At 37.7% G+C, this 26,432-nt stretch overlaps 1 protein-coding gene and 1 non-coding gene across 6 annotated transcripts in view; both read left to right on the top strand.

The window, feature by feature from the left end:
* CLCN3 (chloride voltage-gated channel 3) overlaps positions 1-26,432 on the top strand; it is a 165,443-nt gene that overhangs the window by 17,824 nt on the left and 121,187 nt on the right. For 3 of the 5 annotated variants that reach the window (XM_077144577.1, XM_077144573.1, XM_077144574.1), the window contains exon 2: positions 13,305-13,480. The exons of the other annotated variants lie outside the window; for them this stretch is intronic. In XM_077144577.1, coding sequence (XP_077000692.1) covers positions 13,321-13,480 — 160 coding nt within the window. In that variant the 5' untranslated portion in view covers positions 13,305-13,320. The remainder of the gene's footprint in view (positions 1-13,304; positions 13,481-26,432) is intronic. 5 annotated transcript variants of the gene reach the window in all.
* Positions 10,544-10,734, top strand: LOC143670052 (U2 spliceosomal RNA). Its single transcript, XR_013169234.1, has one exon. It is a non-coding gene; the product is annotated as a U2 spliceosomal RNA (small nuclear RNA).

The following is a 26,432-nucleotide window of genomic DNA, read 5'->3' as shown; positions in this document are numbered from 1 at the left end:
AGTGCCGGCGGAGAAGGGGGAAGAGGAGGGCTAGATTGCGGCGGGAGCGCTAGCGGAGAAAGAGGAAGTGGAGGGCTGGATGGCGGCGGGAGCGCCCCCAGAGAAGGGGGAAGAGGAGGGCTAGATGGTGGCGGGAGCGCTGGCGGAGAAAGAGAAAGAGGAGGGCTGGATGGCGGCGAGAGCGCCACCGGCCGATAAAGAGGAAGAGAAGGGCTGGATGGTGGTGGGTGCGCCAGTGGAGAAGGGGGAAGAGGAGGGCTGGATGGCAGCGGGAGCGCCAGCGGAGAAGTGGAAGAGGAGGGCTGGATGGCAGCGGGAGCGCCAGCGGAGAAAGAGCTGTAGGCTGGTTTTAATGGCTTCAAATTACCAAGGCCTGGTGTCTGAATTCCTTGATGGAGTGATTCCACCTGGATGGGGCTTCACCCTTCCCCTGGGGAAGGCACAGTCTCCAGACAAGCCCCCAAAAGAGCTCACTTCTGCCTATGCCTGGGGCAGTTCCAACCTGAAAAGTCCTGCTGCTGTTTCCAGAGGCAGTCAAGCCTTTGTAGATACACAGCCACAAAAACCTCTGTTTCCTTCTTTTTTTTGTTTATTTCCCCGTTTTCTGTTAGTCCTGCCCTCTTGGAGCCGGGGTAAAAATGAGCAACCTCCACTTTGATCAGGTTCACCTAAACTGGGGGCCTATTTTTAGTAGTCAGAATTTGTTAATTAGTTCCACAATTGGCATTTGATTGTGCCCAGTCCCTGTTGCTGGTAAAGTCCTTTCCTTTCCCTTCTGGGAAGCGGCCTGTGGGGGAGGGGCGCTGGCCGCCGCAGCTTTGGGAACTCACGGTTGGGGGGGGAGGTGCTTTTAGCCGGTCCAGCTGGTCCAGACTGGGGTATGCTGTGTGTCTGGTCACTGATGTGGCCCCAGGAGCTGTTCTGTACTGTTTCTGGTTATTTAGTAGTTGTTCTGGAGGAGAAACTAAAATGCGCACGTTGTTAAGCCGCCATCTTGACCCGGAAGTCACGCTGCTGATTTTTGCATATTGATCTTGTACCCTGTTATTTTGCTGAGTTCATTTTATTCACTCTAGGAGCTTTTTTGTGGACTTTTCAGAATTTTCTGTGTCTAAGGTCATCTGCAAATAGGGACCCTTTCACTTATTCCTTTCCAATTTGGATACCTTTTATTTCTTTCTCTTGCCTAGTTGCTCTAACTAGAACTTCCTGTGCAATGTCAAATAACAGTGGTGGGATGCACAGGTGGTTCATTGGTAGAATGCTCACTTTCCATGTGGGAGATCTGGGTTCAATTCCTGGACCATGTAAATCAACCCCCCCCCCCCCAAAAAAAAATTAAAAAAAAAAAAGCAACCAGTGGTAGCAGTGGACATCCTTGTCTTGTTCCTGATCTTAGAGAGAAAGCTTTCTGTCTTTCTCCATTAGCCATAATGTTAGCTGTGGGATTTTCATATATATATGCCCTTTATTATTTTGAGAAAGTTTCCTTCTATTGCTAAATTTTAAAGTTTTTGTCAAGAAAGAGTGCTGAATTTTATTAAATGGCTTTGATATGTGTGTAATTCTTTGAATGTGCTAACATTCAATTTGCTAGTATTTTGGGAAAGATTTTTGCATCTTTATGCATAAATGATATTGGTCAGCAACTTTCTTATGGTATGATTATCTGGCTTTGGGTGATGATCTGACTTTTGGCCTTGTAAAATGAATTAGATAGTGTCCTCTTCCTCTTCAGTTTTTTTGGAGAATTTGAGCAGCTTGAGCGTTAATTCTTCTTGGAATGTTTGGTAAAATCCCCCCATGAAGCCATATGGTCCTGAGCTTTTCTTTGTTGGGAGGGGTTTTTGATTACTGGCTCAATCTCTTTACTAGTTATTGGTTTGTTGAGAGCTTCTATTTCTTCTTGAGTCTCTGTAGGTTGTGTGTTGTTTGGAATTTGTTGTTTTCATCTAATTTGTTGACATACAGTTGTTCATGGCATCCTGTTATAGTTCTTTTTATTTCCTTGGGCTCAGTAGGAAATAAAAGAAGTCCCTCTTTTCATTTCTGATTTTGTGTTAGTCTAGCTAAAGGTTTGTTGATTTTATTGATCTTTTAAGAGAACTTTGGTTATCTTGATTCGCTCTATTGTTTTTTCAATTCTCTATTTCATTTGACTCTGCTCTAATCTTTATTTCCTTCCTCTGCTTGCTTTGGGTTTACTTTGCTCATCTTTTTCTACATGTTCGAGTTTTGAGGTGACAGCTCTGATTTGGTATCTTTCATCTTTTTTTAAAACTTTTTTATTGTATAGTATAACATATATACAAAACAAAGAAATAAATATACAATAATTTCAAAGCACTCTTCAACAAGTAGTTACAGGACAGATCCCAGAGTTTGTCATGGGCTACCCATACAATCCTCTCATATTTTTTCCTTTTAGCTGATCCAGAATATAGGAGGCTAGAGGGCGTAAATATTTTTTTATCATCACAATAGATTTTTTCCCTTCTTTTTTTGGTGAGCAACATATATACACAAAAAAGCTATAAATTTCAAAACACAGCACCAGAATTAGTTGTAGAACATATTTCAGAGTTTGACATGGGCTACAATTTCACAATTCTAGGTTTTTACTTCTAGCTGCTCTAAAATACTGGAGACTAAAAGAGATAGCAATTTAATAATTCAGCATTCATACTCATTTGTTAAATCCTATCTTCTCTGTATAACTCCACCATCCCTTTGATGTTTCCATCCCTTTCTTTAGGGGTGTTTGGGCTATGGCAATTCTAAATTTCCTTTATTGAAAGGGTCTGTCCCTAATATGGGGCAGGGAGATGGAACTATCTGATGTTCTGGAGAAGCTGGGTTAGGTTTCAGGGCTTACCTGGACCAGGGACCCATCTGGAGGTTGTAAATGTCTGAAAAGTTACCCTAGTGGCTGGAACCTCTGTGGAATCTTATCTGTTGCCCTAGGTGTTCTTTAGGATTGGCTGAAATGATCCTGGTTGGGGGTTGGCAGGTTGTGATTGGTAGCAAGGCCTAACTGAAGCTTGCATAAGAGCAACCTCCAGAGTAGCCTCTCGACTCTATTTGAACTCTCTGTGCCACTGATATTTTATTAGTTACACTTCTTTTCCCCCTTTTGGTCAGGATGGAATTGTTGATCCCATGGTGCCAGGTCTGGATTCATCCCTGGGAGTCATCTCCCATCTCGCCAGGGAGACTTTCACCCTGGATGTCATGTCCCACGTAGGGGAGAGGGCAACAGTTTCACTTGCAGAGTTGGGCTTAGAGAGGCGAGGCCACATCTGAGAAACTAAAGAGGTCCTCCAGAAGTAACTTTTAGGCACGCCTGTAGGTAGTCTAAGCTTCTCCACTATCTACATAAGCTTCACAAGAGTAAGCCTCCTGATCGAGGCCATGGCCTATTGATTTGGGTGTCCCTAAAGTTTGACACAGTATCAAGGAATTCCCTGATGGTAAGGTTTACTATTTTTCTCCTTTCCCTCAGAGGATTTCATCTTTTTTAATGTAAGCATTTAGAGCTATTAATTTCCTACTCTGCACTACCTTTGCTGTACCCCTTAAGTTTTTTTTTTGGCATGGGCAGGCTCTGAGAACCGAACTGCACCCCTTAAGTTGGGTTTGTTTGTTTTTTTTTTTTTGCATGAGTAGGCACCAGGAATCAAACCCTGTCTCTGGCATGGCAGGCGAGAACTCTACCTGCTGAGCCACCGTAGCCCATCCACCCCTTATGTTTTGAAATGTTACATTTTCATTTTCATTTGTCTCAAGGTATTTCCTAATTTCCCTTGTGATTTCTTCTTTGACCCATTGGTTTTGTAAGTTGTTTAATTTCCACATATTTGTGAATTTTTCATTTCTCCCTCTTTTATTGATTTCTGGCTTCATTCCATTGTTGCTGGGGAAGAGTCATTGTATGATGTCACTATTTTAGAATTTGAGCTTTGCTTTGTGACCAAACTTATGGTCTGTCTTGGATCATGGTTAATATACTCTGGAGGAGAATATGTATTCTGCTGTAGGGTGAAGTGTTTGATATATATTAAGTCTAGTTGGTTTAGAGTGTCATTCAAGTCCTCTGTTTCCTTATAGATTGTCTTTGTAGAAGTTATGTCCGTTATTGAAAGTGGTGTATCGAAGTCTTCTTCCATACGCCACATTCTGTCAGTATAGAATCACCTATTTCTCCCTTCAAATCTGACAGTGTTTTCTTCATATATTTTGGGACTCTGATGTTAGGTGCATATGTATTTACACTAGTTATATCTTGTTGAATTGACTCCTTTATCAGTATGTAATGGCCTTTTTTATCTCTTGTAACAATTTTTGAGTTCAAGTCTGTTTTTTCTGATACCAGTATGGCTACCCCAGCTCTCTTTTAGTTGATAGATTTTTTTTTCCATCCTTTTACTTTCAATCTACTTATATCTTTGAATTTAAGGTGAGTCTCTTATAGACAGCATAAAGTTGGGTTATGCTTTTTTATCCATTCTGCCAGTCTTTTCCTTTTGACTGTAGAATTCATTTAGATTAAAAGTAGCTACTGATAATGCATGACTTTCTTCTGCCATTTTGCTATTTTTGTCTTTTTAAGTCTTAGATCTTTTCTGACCCTCAGTTTTTCTAGTAATGCTTTTAAATTTACTTCATTTTTTGTATTTTATCATTTTGAGTTACTGGGCATTTCTATCTTGATATATTTTCTCTGTGGCTACCATTCGGTTAAAATTTGTCATGCTAAGTCTATAACAGTCATATTTGATTTGATATGGACTTAACTTCAGTAGCATACACATACATTGTTCCTATACCCCCCTGCTCCCTCACCTTTTTTTGTACTTGTTACAGATGATATCTTTTTGCATTATATGTATATTTTATTAGCTACCAGATTCTCTTAAATATTTCTCAAAAATCTTCTCTCTTCTATGAGCATCTACTTTCGCCTAACTCCTCTCCCTATCTTTTAGTCCTTCAGTCTCTTGCCCTTCTAATCTGTCTTCCACACTGTTGATAGCATTGGCTTATTGAAATTTATGTATTTTAACGTGTGGTTTCTCTTTTTAAAACTGTTAATGATTCCTCATGACTATAGATGAGTGTGTAAATTCCTTAGCGTGACATTAGAGCCCCTCTCTTCAAGATCTGGCTTGTGTCCACCTTTCAACTATTCCCCAAACCCTTATTTCATACGCAAGCTACCTCAGCAGATTTAATTTTATGCTTCTGTGTGTTATTTCACTTAAATTGTGTGCCTGCCTGTATTGACTTTTCACCTCATATTTAGCCTAGTTAACTCATCCTCATCCATCAAGACTTAGATTAAACAGCCCCTCTATTAAATTTCCATAGTTTCTTTCCCAGGCAGCATTGCTTACTGCTCAGTGCTATCAGATGCCTTACATTTGCCTCTCATGTGGTGCTTAGCATACAGTGCTGCAGTTATTTCTATCTATTACCTTAACTACCTTGAGAAGTATGTTATTCATTATTCCAGCACCTGGCTTTGTGTCTGGTACATATTAGGTGCTCAGTGAATAATTACTGAATAAATTAATAAATGACTCTGAAAACTAGCTTTGGTCACTGGTTAGATGGTGTCCTGTAAACTAAGATAAAGAAAGAAGGATAAAAGAAAGTTTGGGGCAAATATTAATTCACTTTAGTTCTAGTTGAATTTGAGTTCTCAGACCAATTCCATAAAGACACGCATCATTCATTCAACTTCCAAATAGACTATTCATTCATATTATAAATATTAATTGAAGCTTTTTTTGTAGATATAAATAAGGTTATGCTATGGTTTATATGGAGGGACAAAGGACTAGAATATCTAAAACAATTTTCAGAAAGAAGAATTAAAATTAAGAACTCTAATTGAATTCAAGAGTTATTTTATACCTTGTTTGATAGTTACCAAGACTGTGTTATGGATATAAGTATAGACATGTAGGTCAACGAAAGAGATCAGAGGACCCTGAAATAGATCCATACAAATATACCCAGCAGATTTTGAGCAAAGATGTAAAAAAACTCAGTGGAGAAAAGATATGTTAATGGTGCTGGAGCATTTGGACATCTACAGGCCGAAAAAAAAAAGGCAATTAGAATCTAGACTTAAATTTTACACCTTTTACAAAAATTAGAACAGATCATGGACTCAAATGTAAAATACTTGTAAACCACATACCTGACCAAGGACTAGGATCTGGAATATGAAAAGAACTCTTGAAACTCAACAGTATAAAAAAAAAAGTCCAATTCGAAAATGGGCAGAAGATATGAAGAGATATTTTACCAAAGAGGCTATACAGGTGGCAAATAAGTGCATAAAAAGGTGTTCAACATCATTTGACATTGATGTGCCAAAAATCGCAATGAGGTATCACCATACACCTATCTGAATGGCTAAAATAAAAGTAGTGATACACCAAATGCTGACAAGGATATGGAGAAACTGGGTTATTCATACATTGCTGGTGAGAATTGTAAAGTGGTATGGCTACTTGGTACCTAGTGGGAACACAGACTCACACACAACAGAAATTTTCAGCAAATGACCTCTTTATTACCTACAGAGCACTAAGGGTCCAAAAGAGCAAGGAAAGAGATCCCATCCATGCCCAGTCTCCCAGGGAGAGAGCAGTTAGTGATCCTAACTGCTTGTGTTAGGATCAGTGGATAGCTTTGTGCTAGAGAGAAGAGATCCTGGCTGTTTAAGTGTTGGTTATTTATATACTCCATTGCGAGGGGGCCTGCCACTGAATAGAAAGCATGTATGAAGCCACCTTTGTGCAGAGTTCCCTCCCTGGCAAGCATCTGAGGCTGCTTTTTCTGGTCAGGCAGTTCCATTAGATCTAATGTCTCCTCAAGGTGGTGGAATGGAAACATATCGAAAAATGTGCACATAAAGGAAAGGAGGGGTTAGGTGAGAGTTAGGAGATGGCTGCTGGGCATGTCCTTGATTTCTGCAGCACTACTCTGGAAAAATTCAGCAATTTCTTGAAAAATGAAACATGCACCTACCAAATGGCTCAGCCATTGCACTCCTGCACATTTATCCCTTGAAATTAAGACTTATGTTCACACACAACCCTCCACATGAATATTCATGGCAGTTTTGTTCATAATAGCCAAAATCTAGAAACAAGCCAGGTGTTCTTCAGTGGGTAAATGGTTAAACAAACTGTGGTATATCCTTGTGATGAAATACTAGTCAGCAATAAAATAGAAAGAACTATTGGTACATAAAGGACCTGGATGAATCTCCAGAGAATTAGGCTGAGTGCCAAAAGCTAACCTCAAAAGATTACATACTGTATGATTCCATTTATACTTATATAATATTCTTTAAATGACACAACTGTAGAAAAGGAGAGCAAAGTTTCAGTTGCTGGGGATTAAGAAGAAGGTGGGGATGAGAGGGAAGTAGGTGTGGCTATAAAAGGGCAACCCAAGGGATCTTTGTGGTGATGGAAATGTTCTGGATCTTGACTGTTATCAATGTCAGTATCCTGGTTATGACACTGTATTATGTGTTGCAAGACGTTCCCATTGGTGGAAACTGGGTATACAGAACACAAAATCTCTTTATTATTTATTATAGCAACTGCATGTGAAACTGCAGTTAACCTCGAAATAAAAAATTAAACTTCAATTTAAAATTAATTGAACACCTATTATGTGACAGGTACTATGCTAACCATTGAATATGCGGTGTTGAACAAAGTTGACACAGTACCAGATGTCATGAAACATTCTTGGAGGGAAGACAGACAACCAAAAAAATCACATAAATAAAGTGTAAAGTCATAACTGTGATAAGTGCTATAAAAGAGAAATGTATTTATAAGAGCTAAAATGAGAAAATTTGGCTTGGTCAAGGAGGATTTAACCCAGGTAGTAAGTGTGTCAGGGAGGCTTTCCTTACGAACTGCATGATTTAGGGCAAGTTTATACTCTTTGCACCTCAGTTTTCTCATCTAATAAATAGTGATAATAATCGTACTTTAGTACCTAAGCCCTAGGGTTGTAATTGTATTTAATACAAATATTTAAAAAGTTAATATTCATAAAGTGCTTAGAATATTGCCTAGCATGTAATAAGCTCTGCTTAAGAGTTTGTTTAATAAATAGAGAGATAACTTGATGTGAGGTCTGAAGAATGAGTGAGAAATTTAATTAGATTAAGAGAAGAGAATATGTTCTAGGCACAGGAAATAACAGAGACCCTAAGTCAGGAAGAAGGACTTAGGTAGAACTGAGATAATGAATGATCAGTGAGTCTGGAGTACTACAAGCAAGTGCATGCTGCAGAATGAAGCCAGTGAATTAGGTGGAGGCCAGAACACTTTGGGCTTTTCTGCCATGTTAAAGAGTTTATCTCCTAAGAGCTGGAGGAAATGATTAAAATGTTTTAACACATGGGATGGGGAGGGAATACTGATCAGACTTGCTTTATTTTGTGGGTGGTGCCTGGTCCGGGAATCGAACCCGGGTCTCCCGTGTGGAAGGTGAGCATCGTAAGAGTTGCTTTTTTGAAAAGACCATTCTGGCTTCAGTGTGGAGATCCCAAGGGGGAGGAAGGTGATGGAGGAGGGGCAAGGTGATTATACCTAGATCATTTTAGAAATTCACTGCTGTAGACCAGGGCTTGTCCCTGCAGATTCTCATAGATTGTTTTTAATCCTCATAACCTTGCTCATAAGCTACTACATATCTGTTAAAATGTTTTGAGATGGTTTTAAAATATGTGGATAATGTGTATGTGTATACACACACACACACACACACACACAATTTTAAAAGGTGACTTTGCATTATTGTTTTATTTTTTCAGATATACACAATTTCTGTTGCTGCATTATGGAAATAGCCTTTTGCCGGCAAGCCTTGGACTTAATTTGGAACCTAAAAAATAGTAGCGCTGATACCCAGATTTTCTTCTGTTGTATTTCCTTTATGCTAATATAGAATTTTGAATATTTTATAGCAGCACTGTTCAGTAGAAATGTGTGAGCTGCAAATGTGAGCCACTTATGTAATTTTAAATTTTCTGGAAGTCACATTAAAAAAAGATAAAAAGGAACTGATGAAATTTGTTTTAATAATATATTTTGTTTGACCTAATGTATCTAAAATATTATTTCAACGTACAATTAATATAAAAATTACTTTTTCTTTACTTTTTTTAATATAAAAATTATTAACAAAATATTTGATTTTTTTTTTTTTTTTTTTTTGCATGGGCAGGTACCGGGAATGACATTCTTTTTTATATACTCTTAGAAATCCTGTCAATATTTTACACTTACAGTACATTGTAATTTGGACTGGACACATTTCAAGAACTCATTAGTAATATGTGGCTAGGGGCTTCCTCCTGAAACAGATGGTCCAGCTCTGTAGGTTTCTGGGTTAAGAATAAGAGTTTATTGTTTGTTTTTGTTTTGGGAGATTGTATTTATAGAAATAATAACCTATACTGGTTTAACTTTAATTTATTTGGAACAGAGTGGGGTGCTTTTGTTTTAAAGAAAGGGCTGGAGTGTAGACGTTTCAAGAGGTATTAGTGAAATTTATTTTTAAATTTCAAACTATTAAGTTTGAAAGAATTAGGTTTCTAATGATTACTTAATGGTTTTTGAGAAACTTTTAGGAATAAGTTGGAGAAAATATATTGAAACTTGCCGATTGAAGTCCCGATCTACTGAAAGTTTAATTATTTTAAATAAATTTCTCAGTGCTTTGAAGCTTCTGGCAAATGGTCATGGATGTATGTTTTTATGTGTATCATCATTGTGTAAAGAACAGAATGCCTGTATTTGGAAAATCTTGGCATGTGTGCTTTGATCCTTTAAAATTGAAATCATTCTCAGTTAATGCTAATTTTTTAAAAGAAGCCCTTTGGCTATTTATTCAGGAACAGTTATAGTTAATTTGGTTGCTCCTATGATACTACAAAGCTCTTAGCATAAATAATTATGTTCATACTTTTCTCTCTTAACATGAAATGTACTTAAACATTAAACTCTTGCTTTAATTAATACATTCTAGGAAATCTCAGTATATTATAATAGAGTATCTTTAGAAATCTAGGATAATTATAAAATGATAAAATTGCAAAACAGTAATTTATATGCTTTTTTCTGGTTATTTTCCCAGAATGAGATTAATATTGTTGTAGAGAGACTTTCTCTTTTTTGACCTCATTTATTGAATAAACAATTTGACATTTAATTCCCATAATGTACAATACAGGTCACTGTGCAGATACTGAGAATATAGAGATGTTCTGAAGGAACTCTTAAAACTTCATTTCCAAAATGGTCTTTGTTAGGAAATTTATATTATGTAGTAATTCTGTTAAGAACATAGTTATTATCAGTAATATCTTGTTTTTCTAATAAGAACTGTAAAAGGTTTACTAATAATTTTTAATTAGTATATCTCTCTGAGGTTATTTTTTTCCATGTGCAAAATGAAAATTTACTGAGAGCAAGAGATTATCATTAAAAATTCCAGTTATATTGCTTTTCGGCCTTTTGGCTAAGATCAAGTGTAGCATCTGTTCTTATCAGTTTAATATCTGATACTTCCTCTATCCGAGGACAAAATATTAAATGGATTTTTGGAGCAGGGAGATGGAATGGGAGCTTGCTCCGTCCACTCCACGCATAGACCTGGTATTGCAGTATCTCCAGGAACGGTGCATCCCTTGTGGGGGAAACATGCGTTGGTTCAAAACGTTAAGCTTTAAAGTTGGTGTTGTCGGTTATCTCTTCGTTTTCTCGCTCCGGATCTGTTTCTCTATTCCCAGCTGTTCTAGTGAGGGCTGCAGCTTCTTCTGTCCTGTGTATGTGCTAGGCTTTCCTCCACTCTCTGTGCTTGGCAGCCCCTGGCTCTTACAGATGGCTCTCTGAGCTAGTCATTCGTTACCTCTGTTGCTAACTGAAATCACTGTTTCTGTTTTCTCTTACTTCTAAAAATTAAAAAAATTAAAAAAAAAAAATCCAGTTATTCAGTAGTTACGGTTCGAATTAGTGTATGCTTAAATCCATTCTTTTATCTTTTATTTTCTGTATGTACTTTTATGGCATATCTAGTAAGTGTTGTTTTAAAAGGTTTTTAGTTCTGTTTTGACTGCTTTAATGACTTTGTATCTTTCAAATCCCAGAAATCTTTTTTATTAATGTCACCATATTTATTGTTGAACTCTGATTTTGATATTAAACAAGGAGGTAGACATTAAAAAAAACTATTTAGAAGCTTTACTGTTTTTAGAATATAGTCAGTAAGGGGTGCAAGAATAGTTCAGTGGTAGAATTGTTGCCTGCCATGCAGGAGACCTTGGTTCAATTCCCTGTCCATGCACTTCCCCCAAAATAAGCAAGCAGAACAAACAAACAAAAACAAAAATTCAACAAATGGTGCTGCAATAACGGGATACTCACATGGAAAAATAATGAAGTGTGGCCTTGCCATAGAACATATTAAAAAAAAAGAAAATAATCAGTAAGAACAACCAGTATGCTTGGTTTTACTCCCTGAAGAAAAATGAAAATCGTTACCTATATCATATTTTCCATGACTGATGTTTGACCATGGGCCTTGGAGATTAAAATTTTTTTTTTATTTTTAACTTTTTATTGTATAATATAACATATATACAAAGCCAAGAAATAAAAAAGCAATAGTTTTTTTTTTAACTTTTATTGTATAATGTAACGTATATACAAAGTACAGTTTTCAAAGCACTCTTCAACAAGTAGTTACAGGACAGATCCCAGAGTTTGTCATGGGCTACCATACAATCCTCTCATATTTTTCCTTCTAGCTTCTTCAGAATATAGGAGGCGGGAAGGCTTAAATATTTTTTTATCATCACAATTGACTTATTTCCTTCTTTTTTTGTGAAAAATAACATATATACCGAAAAGCTATAAATATCAAAGCCCAGTACCACAATTAGTTGTAGAACATATTTCAGAATTTGACATGGGTTACAGTTCTACAATTTTAGGTTTTTACTTCTAAAACCTGTTCTAAAATACTGGAAACTAAAAGAGATATCGATTTAATGATTTGGCATTCATAAGCATTTGTTAAATCCTATGTTCTCTATATAACTCCACCATCCCCTTTGATCTTTCCGTCCCTTTCTTTAGGGGTGTTTGAGCTATGGCAAGTCTAAATTTTTGATATTGGAAGGGTCTGTCCCTAATATGGAGCAGGGAGATGAAACTATTTGATGTTTTGGAGAGGCTGGGCTAGGTTTCAGGACTTATCTAGACCAGGGACCCATCTGGAGGTTGTAGATTTCTGGAAAGTTACTCTAGTGGCTGGAACCCTTGTGGAATCTTATATATTGCCCTAGGTGTTCTTTAGGATTGGCTGGAATGGTCCTGGCTTGGGTTGGCAGGTTGTGATAGGTAACAAGGCCTAACTGAAGCTTGCATAAGAGCAACCTCCAGAGTAGCCTCTCGACTCTATTTGAACTCTCTGTGCCACTGATATTTTATTAGTTATACTTCTTTTCCCCCTTTTGGTCAGGATGGAATTGTTGATCCCATGGTGTCAGGTCTGGATTCATCCCTGGGAGTCATCTCCCATCTCGCCAGGGAGACTTTCACCCTGGATGTCATGTCCCACGTAGGGGAGAGGGCAACAGTTTCACTTGCAGAGTTGGGATTAGAGAGAATGAGGCCACAGGATATTTAAATTTTAAAATGACAAAAAGAGAATGAAAATAATATTAAAAACTTTGTAATTAAAGTATTAATTGAATGATAAGTACTTCTTGCACCTGGTAAAATAGTCAAAAGGGGCAAATAATTATACAGTAAAAAGTTTCCTTTTAGCTCTGGTATTTCAACCACTCTCTTCCCTTCCCTGTGGGACCCATTATTACCACTTGGTTGGAAAGCCTTCCAGAGACAGTCTGTACATCTGCAAGCAGTTATGTCCTGTAATTCTTCCTCTTTTTCCCTTTTTCTTTTTGAGGAAAAATAAAGCAAAAAAATCCAACCACATAAATTGTAGTATACTATAAGTGCGTTTCTGTACTTTACGTTTATTAACAGTTGATGTTGGAGGTTGTTTTACATTCTTCATACAGCTGCATAGTGAGAATTGTTATTAAATCACCCCTATTACTTAATATAATAGTTAGCAGTTAGTATCTTTTTAAATACAGAGATCATTTAAGTTTCCTTTGTGATGTTAAACTATATAATTTTTATTATTATATGTTGGGAAAATGTTAAATCCATTTTTTTCCCTTTCTTCAGATAATCAGACAGCTAAATGGAGTCTGAGCAGCTGTTCCATAGAGGCTACTATAGAAACAGCTACAACAGTATAACAAGTGCAAGTAGTGATGAGGAACTTTTAGATGGAGCAGGTGTTATTATGGACTTTCAAACTTCTGAAGATGACAATTTGTTAGATGGTGACACAGCAGTTGGTAAGTTTGGCAGTACAACTCTTAATATTTTAACTCATGAAAACCTACTAATAATACGTATGCTTTTTTGAGGCTGAATTTTTGGGTAATCTTTTAAATTTAAATATAACATAATACAGAGGAGTATAAAAATCATTAATTCCTATGTGGGGAAACTTGTGAATTTCTACAAAATGAGCACACTCATGTAACTATCCTTTAGATCAAGAAGAAAAATGTTACCTCACTTGTGCCTCTTCCAATACTAAAGGTTTTTTAGGTATTTGAACTTTATATGACTGGAATCATACATCTGTGTTGTTGCATATGGTAGTAATTTATTTTCATAAGTGTGTAATATTTCACTGTATAAATAAACTACAGTTTATCCATTCTACTGTTGAAGGACATTTAGGTGTTTTTCCAGATTTTGGTTATTATTACTAATAATGCTATTACTTTTCTTGTGTGTATGTTTCAGTGCACAAATGTATGCAGTTCTGTGAATATATACCTTGGAATGGGTATGTTTATATCTGCTTAACCAGATACTGCAGACAAGACTCCCAGAGTAGTTATAGCTGTACATTGCTGTCAGCCATGTATGAGAGTTCTAATTTCTCCACATCTTCACCAATGTGTGATATCACCTTTTAAAATATTGGCCGTTCTATATGATAGTCTCTTCTTGTGGTATTAATTTACATATACCAGATGGTTTTTAAGTTTAAATGCCTTTTTCTGTGTTTAGCATCTTAGATTGCCATTTTGAAGTGCCTGTACAAGACTTTTGCCTATTTCCTAAGAGTTTATATGCTCTAGCTATGAGTCCTCTGTCAGATATATGTATTGCTAATGTCTTCTCTCACTTTGTGATATGCTTTTCACTTTTAATGGAATCTTTTGATGACGTTAAGTCATGACTTCTAGTGAAATCCAGTTTATTTTTCTTCCATTCTTTGTGTTTTTGTGTTCCATTTAAGAAATCTTACCATATCTCAAGGTCATGAAATTATTCTCCTACGTTTTCTTCTAGAAGTTTTATGTTTTTGTCTTTCACATTTATATTTACAATCTATCTGCAGTTGATTTTTGTATATGGTACCAAGTTAAGGGGCCAAATTCATTTTGTTTCCACATGATAAATGTTTGACTCAGCACTATTCATTGAAAAAAACATTTCACCAGTGCACTGCTGTCTTATCCTTTTTAATATAGAGTGATTGTATTTGTATGGATCATCTGTTTCTGGATGTCCTACTATGTTACATTGAAGTATTTGTCTATCCTTATGCTAAACCCAGCATATTTATGAGTTTTGTCTTTGCCTTTTATTGACCCAATGGTTCATTTACACTTTTTGTAATCACTGATAAACTTGGGTTTAACTAACCAGTTTCCTATTTGTTTTCTGTTTATCTCATCTATTTCCTCCCCTTCTTCTACTCCCCTCAATACCTTGTTTGTTATACATTGTCTTATTTTTTTGTTCACGGGTTGTTCTAGAATTTTAGCATGTTCTCTTGACTTATTAGTTTGAGTATAAATTAGTACTTTTATACCATTTCATGGAAAATGTAAGGGCTTTAGCATACTTTACCTCTTTTTATTCTATTCTGCTTTTTTATGCCATGATTGTCTTGTATTTTAATTCTGTTTCTCTTTAAACTGCATAAGACAATATTGTACAGTCTGCAGTTATTTAGATTTAGTCACATCTTTTATCTTTCCATGACTCTTCGTCCTACACTACATTTTAATGTTTCTATCTGGGAGAATGTGCTAGTTGAAGGTGTGGTGTACCCCAGAAAAGTCATGTCCTTTAATCCTTATTCAATATTGTAGGGTAGTGTGCTGGTTTGAAGCTGTTATGTATCCCAGAAAAGCCATGTCCTTTGATCCTCATTCAGTATTGCTGGGTTGGATCTTTTTTATTGTCTCTGTGGAGATATGACCCCACTTAGTGGTGGGGGTAAGTTTTGATTAAATGGTTTCCATGGAGATGTGTCTCTACCCATTCAAGGTGGAGTTGCTTACTAGAGCCCTTTCAGAGGGAGCCATTTTGGAAAACGCTTTAGAACCAACAGAACCCACACAGCCAGAGGCCTTTGGAGATGCATAAAGAAAATACCCCTGGGGAAGTTGTTGAAGAAGCCTGGAGAGAAACTTACAGACGTCACCATGTGCACCTTCCAGCTGAGAGAGAAACCCTGAACGTCATTGGCCTTCTTGAGCCAAGGTATTTTTCCTGGATGCCTTTGTTTGGGCATTTTTATAGCCTTGCCTTAATTTGGATATTTCCACAGCCTTAGAACTGTAAACTTGCAATTTAATAAATTCCCCTTTTTAAAACTGTTTGTGGTGTATTGCTTCCTGGCAGCTTTTACGAACTAAAACAGATGGAAACTCTTTTGATTGTATTAGCTACTCGAAGATGCAACATTTCCAGTTGCGAGTGTGATCTTTTGATTAGGTTATCTCCATGAAGATGTGGTGTGCCCAATTGTGGGTGTAACCTTTTGATTAGATGGAGATGTGACCCCACCCATTCAACATAGGTCTTGAGTAGTTTACTAGAGTCCTTTAAAAGGAGAGATATTTTTGCAAAACCTCAGGTGTAGATGCTTGGAGAACAGTTGCTACAGAGCTGACAGAGATGTGGATGTTTGGAGTTGCTTGGAGTCCAACAGAGAGAGTAGATGCCTAGACATGGGCAGAGCCCAGCAGACATTACCATGTGCCTTCCCCTGAGATGCTAAGCAAGCCAGAACCTGTAGAGAGCCAAAGGAAGCCAAGAGATGAAAGCCATCTTGGAGAAGCAAAGTGAGAGACCCCCCTCTGCCCACGCAGGAACAGAGGCTGAAAGCAACAGAGCCCAGGAGCAAGGGACCTGCAGAAGCCAGCCAGCTGCCCTCCAGATGTTCTGGATGGCATCAACCTTTCTTGAGTGAGGTAAACTCTTGTTGGTGCCTTAATTTGGACATTTTCTCTCAGCCTTAGAACTGTAGACTTGTAATTTATTAAATTCCCTTTTATAAGAGCTGTTCCATTTCTGGTATATTGCATTCTGGCGGCTTAACAAACTAATGCAGATGGTTATCCTTCTGCCAGCAGAAATACCATAAGTATTTCTTTTAATGACCATGTGCTGGCCATTAAAACTGTGGGACAATATCATGTTGGACATTGTATTAAAAAAATTGTAGAAGTTCTGGGCTCTGGATAATGACATCTGCACCAGAGTGGATTTGCTTGCTTACTTATTTATTCATTCCTTTATTTTCTGGCAGTTAGATGATCTAGGAGCAAGTAATTTGAAGGTGGGTTTGCGATTTTCTGAAGATTTGTCTCTTTGTCAGTTTACCATTATTTTTAGGTTATAGCTCTTGAGAATTTTGCTGGAAAGTCTAGGGTGTTTACCAAGACTCTTCCTCTTTGGTGGAAATGAAATTCAGTTTTTGTCTCCCTGGAATCTTGAGGCTGTTGATAGTTCTGCTTAGTATTTAGTTCCTTAACCATTGCTTTTTTTCTTAGCCTTTCAGCCTCTTAACCATGCAGTTTAGGAACTGTTGATACCTTGAGGGGAGAAGCAGCATAGAATAAACTGCATTTGTCTTTTTTTCTCCAGGATATTGGTCTTCTCAAGTTCACATGGCCTTGATGGTTCTGATTTTTGTCTTTACCCCCTGAACCAAAAGCTTTCAACTTTCCCTTTCTTTTGGACTGCCAGCCACTCTGTTTATGAATCAAAAAATTGCTCAAGGGCAAAAGTGGTGGAAACTTTTGGGCCCACCTCTCTGTGTTTTACTTCATTTCTAGATCTTGGCAGCTTAAGTTCTGGCTGCCTTGGGTGCTTTATGATTTATTTACTCTTTGTATTCAGCTTTTATTGTTGTTGGGATGATTGATTTCATATAAACTAGGAAAGAAGCTCTGAAACTTAATTTTAAAATACAGAAGTTTGCTGTTACTGTTAATCATATACTGTCTTCAACAATGATTATTTTTTCTAATTTTAATTACAGTTATATACCAGATACATGCATATAGTTATAACTTCAAAAATCAGGCAAAATTTACAGCATCTCCATTTTTTTTCTGCATTTAAACAACAACTTGGACTTTTATGTGCACTAGAAAATTGACTCAGGAAAGTAGAAAGGCCGTAGGAGGAAGGAGGCAGTCTCTTAAGTAAGATTGTAAAGGGAAGCTTGCAGCTTGTGATAGGGTAGACTGGAGTCAGTGAAGTGAAGAGTGAGTACTGACATTCTTTAGGAAGGTAATGGCATCATCTTTTGTATATCACCCATGTCTTCAGTCTGGTTCTTTATTGCTGTTTAACAAACTGTTGTAAAACTTGGTTACTTAAAACAATAACTCAACATAATTTAAAAAAATTTTTTTTACTGTATAGTATAACTTATATTCAAAGCAAAGAAATAAAAAAGCAACAGTTTTCAAAGCACTCTTCAACAAGTAGTTACAGGACAGGTCCCAGACCTTGTCATGGGCTACCATATGATCCTCTCATATTTTTCCTTCTAGCTTCTCCAGAATATATGAGGCTAGAGGGCTTAGATACTTCTTTATCATCACAGTTGACTTTTTCTTCCTTCTTTTTTTGTGAACAATAACGTATATACAAAAAAAGGTATAACTTTCAAAGCACAGCACCATAATTAGTTGTAGAACATGCTTCAGAGTTTGACATGGGTTACACTTTCACAATTTCAAGTTTTTACTTCTAGTCACTCTAAAATACTGGAGACTAAAAGAGATAATTTGTGATTCAGCATTCATATTCATGTGTTAAGTCCTATCTTCTATATATATAATTCCACCATCACCTTTGATTTTTTCATACCTCTCTTTAGGGTTGTTTGGGCTATGGCAATTCTAAATTTCTTATATCGAAAAGGTCTGTCACTAATATGGGGTAGGGAAATGGAACTATCTGATTTTCTGGAGAAGCTGGGCTAGGTTTCAGGACTTATCTGGACCAGGGACCCATCTGGAGGTTGTAAATGTCTGAAAAGTTACTCTAGTGGCTTGAACCTTTGTGGAATCTTATCTGTTGCCCTAGGTGTTCTTTAGGATTGGCTGGATTTAGGATGGTCCTGGTTGGGGTTTGGCAGGTTATGATAGGTAGCAAGGTCTACCTGAAGATTGCATAAGAGCAACCTGCAGAGTAGCCTCTCGACTCTATTTGAACTCTCTCTGCCACTGATACTTTATTAATTATACTTCTTTTCCCCCTTTCGGTCAGGATGTAATTTTTGATCCCATGATCCTGGGAATCATTTCCCACATTGCCAAGGAGACTTTCGTCCCTGGATATCATGTCCCATGTAGGGGAGAGGGCAATGATTTCACTTGCCAGTTTGGGTCTACAGAGACTGAGGCCACATCTGAGCAACAACAGAGGTCCTCCAGAAGTAACTCTTGGACATGCCTATAGCTTCTCCACTGCTTACATAAGCTTCACAAGAGTAAGCCTCCTGATTGAGGGCATGGCCTATTGATTTGGGTATCTATAAAGTTTGATACAGTATCAGGGGATTCCCTGATGGTAAGGTTTAATAGTTCCATATTTTTTCTCCCCTCACTCAGGGGACTTTGCCCATACTTTTTGATTATCTGGTTAATATACTCTAGGATGTTTCCAGGCATTACAATCATCTATACAGGATTAAAGGACCTCTTTCTTATTCTGTGCTTCCTGTATTTCAGTTGTTCAAATGAGCTATACGGATAGGTTGAATTAGATCATATATTACAGAAAATTTCAGTTCCAGATCAAATAAACCTTTCTTCCATTGGTCTCAAAGAGTTTGTGTGGTTCTAAAATAAAGACACTGTCTTCCTTACCCCTATGTTCTGAATTACTTTAACCCCAACCTGTTCTGCTTGTTCTTATCTCCTAATATCAGATTATATATATAAAATAGCATCTTAAAATCCAGAAATAATAATCATCACTCCAGAAAATGTGTGTGCTCTAAAAGCTTACAATCCAGGCGCCTGTTTTCTTATAAGTATTTTCTAAAGGTGACCATACCATTCTTGTTTTTTTGATTCTGACTTACTTCGTCTTAGCAAATGTCCCACATGTTCATTCATATTGTTGCATGCCTCACAACATTGTTCCTTTTTGTAGCAGCACAACATTCATTCATAAGTATAGACCATCATTTGCCAATCTACTTCTCTGTCAGTGCATCCTTCAGCCACCTGCATTCATCAGGCATCATGTAGAAGGCCCAAAGTCCACAGTCCATCAACATTCTCAATTTTAGAAAATTTCATTGTTCCTAAGAGACAGAAAACACATGCACCCTCGCCAAATAGGAAATCTAAACCTTCTCTTAACTCTTGTCCTTCACCTCGTTATTTACCTTTGCTGTTGCTGTGATAGTGCTGATTGTTTCCTTTTGAACATAGTTCATAGCCTGCAATAGCAGTTTTCCCCCAGTACCGTAGACTTAAACACTCTTTATACAAGAATCATATCTTTGAAGTAAGTCTTACTACAACTCATTCATATTTCTAGTGTGGATCAGTGGGACATGTGGGTCTATACAACCCCTTTCAATCTTGTTTATCTTCAATATGGTAATATTACTTCTAGACCCACTAGAGGATCACCTTTGCTCCTATCTATTCCCTCACATTGGAGTTCAACCTCCTTAGCTTACAGTTCACTCATGTCTAGCTTCTGTGTATCTCTAAGTCCCCTAAATTCTGTATTATAAGCCTCTGATAATACGTTTATGCTGGTCATAAAAGTGCAATCATACAGAATCTATCCTGTTGTGTCTGGCTAATTTCACTCAGCATTATGTCCTCAAGGCTCATTCATCTTGTCATGTGCTTCAGGACGTCATTTTATCTTACTGCTGTGATTTATTCCATCATATGTACATACAACGTTTTGTTGATCATCGTGTCTGTTGATGGACATTTGGTTTGTTTCCATCTTTTGGTGAATGTGACTAATACTGCTATGAACATCGGTGCGCAAATGTCTGTGTCGTTGTTTTCAGGTCTTCTGGGTATATACCAAGTAGTGCTATTGCTGGGTCATAGGGCAACTTGATATTTAGTTTCTTAAGGACCCACCAAACAGTCTTCCATAGTGGCTGCACCATTATACATTCCCACCAGCAGTGCGTAAGTGTCCTAGTTTCTTGACATCCTCTCCAACATTTATAGTTTCCTGCTTGTTTAATAGCAGCCATTCTTATAGGTGTGAGGTGGTATCTCATTGTAGTCTTGATCTGCATTTCCCTTATAGCCAGTGAAAATGAGCATCTCTTCATGTGCTTTTGAGCCATCTGTATTTGCCTTTCAGAAAAATACCTATTCATATCTTTAGTCCATTTTATAATTGGGTTGTTTGTTCTTTTGTCATTGAGTTGTATGATTTGTTTGTATATACAGGAAATCAAACCTTTGTCTGATATGTGATTTACAAATATTTTCTCTCATTGAGTTGGCTGCCTCTTCACCTTTTTGACAAAGTCTTTTGAGGTGCAGAAGCATTTGATTTTGAGGACTTCCTATTTATCTGTTTTTTGTTTTGTTGCTTTTGCTTTGGATATAAAATTTAGGGAGCTACCTCCTATTACTAGGTCTTGAAGATGTTTCCCTACATTTTCATCTAGAACCTTTATGGTGCTAGTTCTTATATTTAGGTCTTTGATCCACTTTGAGTTACTTTTTGTGTAGGGTATAAGATAGGGGTCCTCTTTCATTCTCTTGGCTATTGATACGCAGTTCTTCCATGCCCAATTATTGATGAGACTATTTTGTCCCAGTTCAGAGGATTTGGGGACTTTGTCAGAAATCGGTTGACCATAGATTTGGTGGTCTATTTCTGCATTCTCAATTCAATTTCATTGGTTAGTGCTTCTGTCTATGTGCCAGTAACATGCTGTTTTGACCACTGTGGCTTTATAATAGTTTTTAGAGTCAGGGAGTGTTAATCCTCCCACTTTGTTCCTCTTTTTAAGGATGCGTTTAGCTATTCGGGGTGTGTTTCCCTTCCAGATGAATTTGGTAGTTAGCTTTTCCAAATCTTCAAAAGTAGGTTGTTAGAATTTTGATTGGTACTGTGTTGAATCTGTAGCTCAATTTGGGGAGAACTGATATCTTAACTATATTTAGTGAAAATCTAAGTATGTGGAAATCATCTATTTAGTTTTAGCTAAATTAGTTAAGATGTCAATAACTTATCTAAATTAGTAAAGATCTGCGTGGGTGGGAAGACATTCCCTGCTCTTGTATAGGAATTCCATGATTTCTTTTAGCAATGTTATGTAGTTTTCTGTGTACAAGTTCTTTATTAGCTCAAATAACTTTGCTGTAGAGTTCTCAGGATTTTCCAAGTATAGTATCACGTCATCTGCAAATAATGAGAGTTTTACTTCTTCCTTTCCAATTTGGATGCCTTCTGTTTCTTTTTCCTGCCTGATTACCCTGCCTAGAACTTCTAGCACAATGTTGAATAATAGTGGTGTCAGTGGGTGTCCTTGTCTTGTGCCTGATCTGAGGGCTTTTAGTCTCTCTCCATTGAGTATGATGCTGGCTATTAGTTTTTCATATATTCCCTTTATCATATTGAGGTAGTTATTTATGATTCCTATTTTTTGGAGTATTTTTATCAGAAAAGAATGCTGTATTTTCTTGAATGCTGTTCAGCATCAAATAAGATGATCATGTGGTTTTTCCCTTTTGATTTGTTAATGTACTGTACTGCATTAATTGATTTTCTTGTATTGAACCATACTTGCATTCCTGGTATAAATCCCACTTGGTCATGGTGTATAATTCTTTTAATGTGCTGTTGGATTTGATTTGCTAATATTTTCTTGAGAATTTTTACATCTATGTTCATTAGGGAGGTAGGCCTATAGTTTTCCTTTCTTATAGCATCTTTACCCGGTTTTGGTATTAAGATGATATTAGCTTCATAAAATATGAAGTAGAGTTCCTTTTTCCTCAATTTTTTGGAAAAGTTTCAGCAGGATTACTGTTAGTTCTTCCAGGAATTCCTGTGAAGCCATCTGGCTCTGGCTTTTTCTTTGTAGGAAGATTTTTAATGACTGATTGAATCTCTTTGCTTGATTGGTTTGTTGAGATCTTTTCTTTCTTCCTGAGTCGGTGTAGCATGTTTTTGTGTCTCCAGGAATTTGTCCTTTTCATCTAAGTTGTCTAGTTTGTTGGTGTATAGTTGTTCAGAGTATCCTCTTATGATTTCTTTCATTTCTTCAGAGTCTGTGGTAACACACCACTTCTCATTTCAGATTTTGTTTCTTTGCATCCTCTCTCATTTTTTCTTTGTCAGTCTTGCTACTGGCCCATCATTTTTTTTATTTTCTCAAAGAACCAACTTTTGGTTTTATTGATTGTTTCTGTTGTTCTTTTGTTCTCCCATTCATTTATCTCTGCTTTAATCTTTGTTATTTCTCTTCTTCTGTTTGTTTTGGGGTTTGTTTGCTGTTCTTTCTCAAGGTCCTTTCAGGTTTGCTGTTAAGTCCTGGATTTTTGCTCTTTCTTGTTTTTTAATATAGACATTTAGGGCAATACATTTCCCTCTCAGCATAGCCTTTGCTGCATCCCATAAATTCTGATAAGTTGTTTTCTCATTTTCATTCATTTCCAGATAGCTGCTGATTTCTCTAGCAATTTCTTCTTTGCCCCATTGGTTGTTTAATAGTGTGTTATTTAATCTACATGTATTTGTTAATGTTCTCATTCTTTGGTAGTTATTGAGACCCGTCTTCATCCCATTGTCATCAGAGAAAGTGCTTTGAATAATTTCAGTATTTTTAAATTCATAAAGACCTGTATTGTGCCCCAGCATATGATCTATCCTGGAGGATGTTCCATGAGCGTTAGAGAAGAATGTATAACCTTGTGCTTTGGGGTGCAATGTCCTATATATGTTTGTTACATCTAATTCATTTATCAAGTTATTTAACTTCTCTATTTTCTTGTTTGTCTTCTGTTTGGTTATTCTACCTATAGAGGAGCATGGTGTATTGAAATCTCCTACTATTATTGTTGAAACATCTAAAGCTCCCTTCAGTTTTGCCAGTGTATGTCTCTTGAACTTTGGAGCTCCTTGATTGGGAGCATAAATATTTACGATCTCATATCTTCTTGGTGAATTGACCCTTTAATTAGTATATAGTGTCCTTCTTTGTCTCTTATGATGTCTTTACATTTAAAGTCTATTTTGTCTGATATTTGTATAGTTACTCCTACTTTCTTTTGGTTACAACTTTTTTGGAAAATCTTTTTCCGTCCTTTCACTTCCAATCTGTTTGTATCGTTGTGTCTAAGATGAGTCTCTTGTAAGTAGCATATAGCTGGGTTATGTTTCTTAATCCATTCTGCCAATTTCTATCTTTTAATTGGTAAGTTTAGTCTGTTAACATTCAAAGTTATTACTGAAAAGGTGTTTCTTGTTTCCACCATTTTATCTTTTTTGTTTTGTCAGATCTGTATCTTCTTTTCCTTCTTTCTCTTTGTATTCTTTAAATTTCCCTTAATGGTACTCTTCAATTCTGTGCCCTCCTCCAGACCTCCCTCACCTGTCTCTTTTTTTTTTTCAGCCAGCAGAACTCCTTTAAGTATTTCTTGTAGGGCCGGTCTGTTGTTGACTAATTCTTTCAGGATTTCTTTGCCTGTGGAAACTTTTATCTCCCCCTCAATTTTGAAGGACAATTTGTCTGGGTACAGAATTCTTGGCTGGAAGTCTTTCTGTTTCAGAATCTTGGATATATTATACCACTGCCTTCTTGCCTCCAGGGTGCTAGTTGAGTAGTCTGAACTCAGTCTTATTTGATTTCCCTTGTATGTAGTAGATTGTTTTTCTCTTTCCGCTTTCAGGACTTTCTGCTTCTCTTCAACAGTTGACAGACTGATTAGTACGTTTATTGGGGAAGGCCTGTTTGGCTCTATTCTGCTTGGCGTTCTTTGGGCTGCTTTGACTTGTATATTTATGTCCTTTAGGAGGTTTGCGAAGTTTTCCCTCTTTATTTCCTCAGCTATTCGTCATAGCCCTTTACTCCTCTCTTCTCCTTCTGGGACACCAGTGATTGTTATATTTGTGCGCTTTGTTTTTTCTATCATTTCCCTGAGTTCCTGTTCATTTTTTCCATCTTTTTTGCCATTTGCTGTTTTGAGTCTTTGATGTCAATTATCCTGCCCTCTCTATCACATATTCTTTCTTTTGTCCCTTCAAATCTGGTGTTGTGTACCTCTAGTATGTTTTTTGTTTGGTCAACAGTCTTTAATCTCCGATTTCCACAATTTTCTATTTAGTCTTTCAAATTCCTCTTTGTGTTCTTCTGCTGTCTTCTTGATCTCCTTTATGTCATTTGCTGTCCCATTTATTTTATTAAGTAGAGTTGTATGAACATCTCTGATTAGTTGTTCCAACATCTGTGTCTCCTCTGGTGTGCCAATGTGGTCATTAGGCAGGGCTATATCTGTCTGCATTGTGATATGTTTAGTGATCTTCTGCTGTCTTTGTAGCATGGAAATATCTTCATTAATTTACCTTGGCAATTGCTTTCTTTCAGTAATCTAAGTCCTTGTGTTTGTGGGTTGTACAGCAGGGAGTGGGGCATGGGGTGGAGCACTCAGTACAATGATTTGTTTCAGGGCAGATACAGGTGCAGGTTGAGGATGTTATGCTGATGCTTGTGAACTTGGGCGCCCAATGGCCAGGCGGGATGTAGCTGTGCAGGTGCACTGGTCTAGGGGGCATAACCCTGGTTTGTGCTGGTGTAGTGTATGGGGCCCTTTGTGCACATGCACAGAACTGTGGCAGCAGGTTGGCGTTATGCCTTCGTGGGTTGGTGCAGATATTACCCAGCTGTGCAGTTTGCCACTTTTTCAGAGCTGGGAAGTGAAGCTGAGGGTTTTTGGGCCTGCGTGGTTCTAGGACTGCAGTGAAGTGCGGTTCCCAGAACTGAACGATATGATTGGGGTTCCTTGTGCATGTGTGAGCCTGGAAGTTCCATAAACAGATGCTCTGAGCTCAGGGAGGGCGGAGCAAGGCTGTGCGACTCTATGGGCAGGGGGCGGGATTAACCTAGGTATGGAGATTTGTGCCCGCAACCTTTATGCACTGGCAGTAGCCTGCAGGAAACAGGGAGGGTTGTAGTGCTCAGGAGGTGTGTAGGAGTGGTGGGTTAGGATGCATTTGGGGTGGGGTATGGGGCATGTATGTGTACCGGGGGCTGGTGGGTTGGGGGCTCCTGCAGCATGGGTAATGGGAGCGAGTGATGGAGTTCAGGGGTGTGGGGTGAGTCACCAGTCACTGGGCTGCGCTGGCGCATGTAGTGCACCCAAGGAACATGGCCTGACTTACTTCCTAGTCTTGTAGTCCTGTCTGTGCACTCCCATAGGCTCCGTGTCTCCACGTCTCTGCTCCAAACTCCAGCTTTCTGCTTCTCCCTTCCTCGGCCTCTGCAACCAGGCCTGCCACATGTGGTGCAGAAGCCTCTCCCAGGTCAACTGTACTCCTGAACTGCCACCTCACTTACCCTCCTTTCCTTTCTCTACCTTTTCCATAAGTAGGTCTAATCTTGAGCTGTTGTAGTCGGCCATCTTCCTGGAAGTGTAATAATCCATCATTTTTCATAGTTCTGTGGATTGACTGGGCAGTTCTTCAGCTTCATATCGTGTCTTGTCAGCTGGGTGCTGTGACATGTGGAAGGTCCGAAATAATTTCACTTAACTGGGTCTCCTCTATTTGGAACTCTGTATCTGGCTGCTTGAGCTTTCTTATAACATGGTTTATCAAGGTTGTCAGACTTCTTACCTATCAGCTGGTATATATGAGAGTCTGTTTTAAGTGTATGAGAGTGGAAGTTGTAGATGTTTATAAAGTCTCAAAGTTATCCAGCATCACTTCTGCTACATTTCTTTTTTTAAATTTAAAATGCCTAGAGTGTAC

This window comes from Tamandua tetradactyla, chromosome 26, assembly GCF_023851605.1.
Source record: "Tamandua tetradactyla isolate mTamTet1 chromosome 26, mTamTet1.pri, whole genome shotgun sequence".
NCBI classification, from domain to species: Eukaryota; Metazoa; Chordata; class Mammalia; order Pilosa; family Myrmecophagidae; genus Tamandua; species Tamandua tetradactyla.
This window is presented reverse-complemented; position numbering and strand designations above follow the sequence as displayed.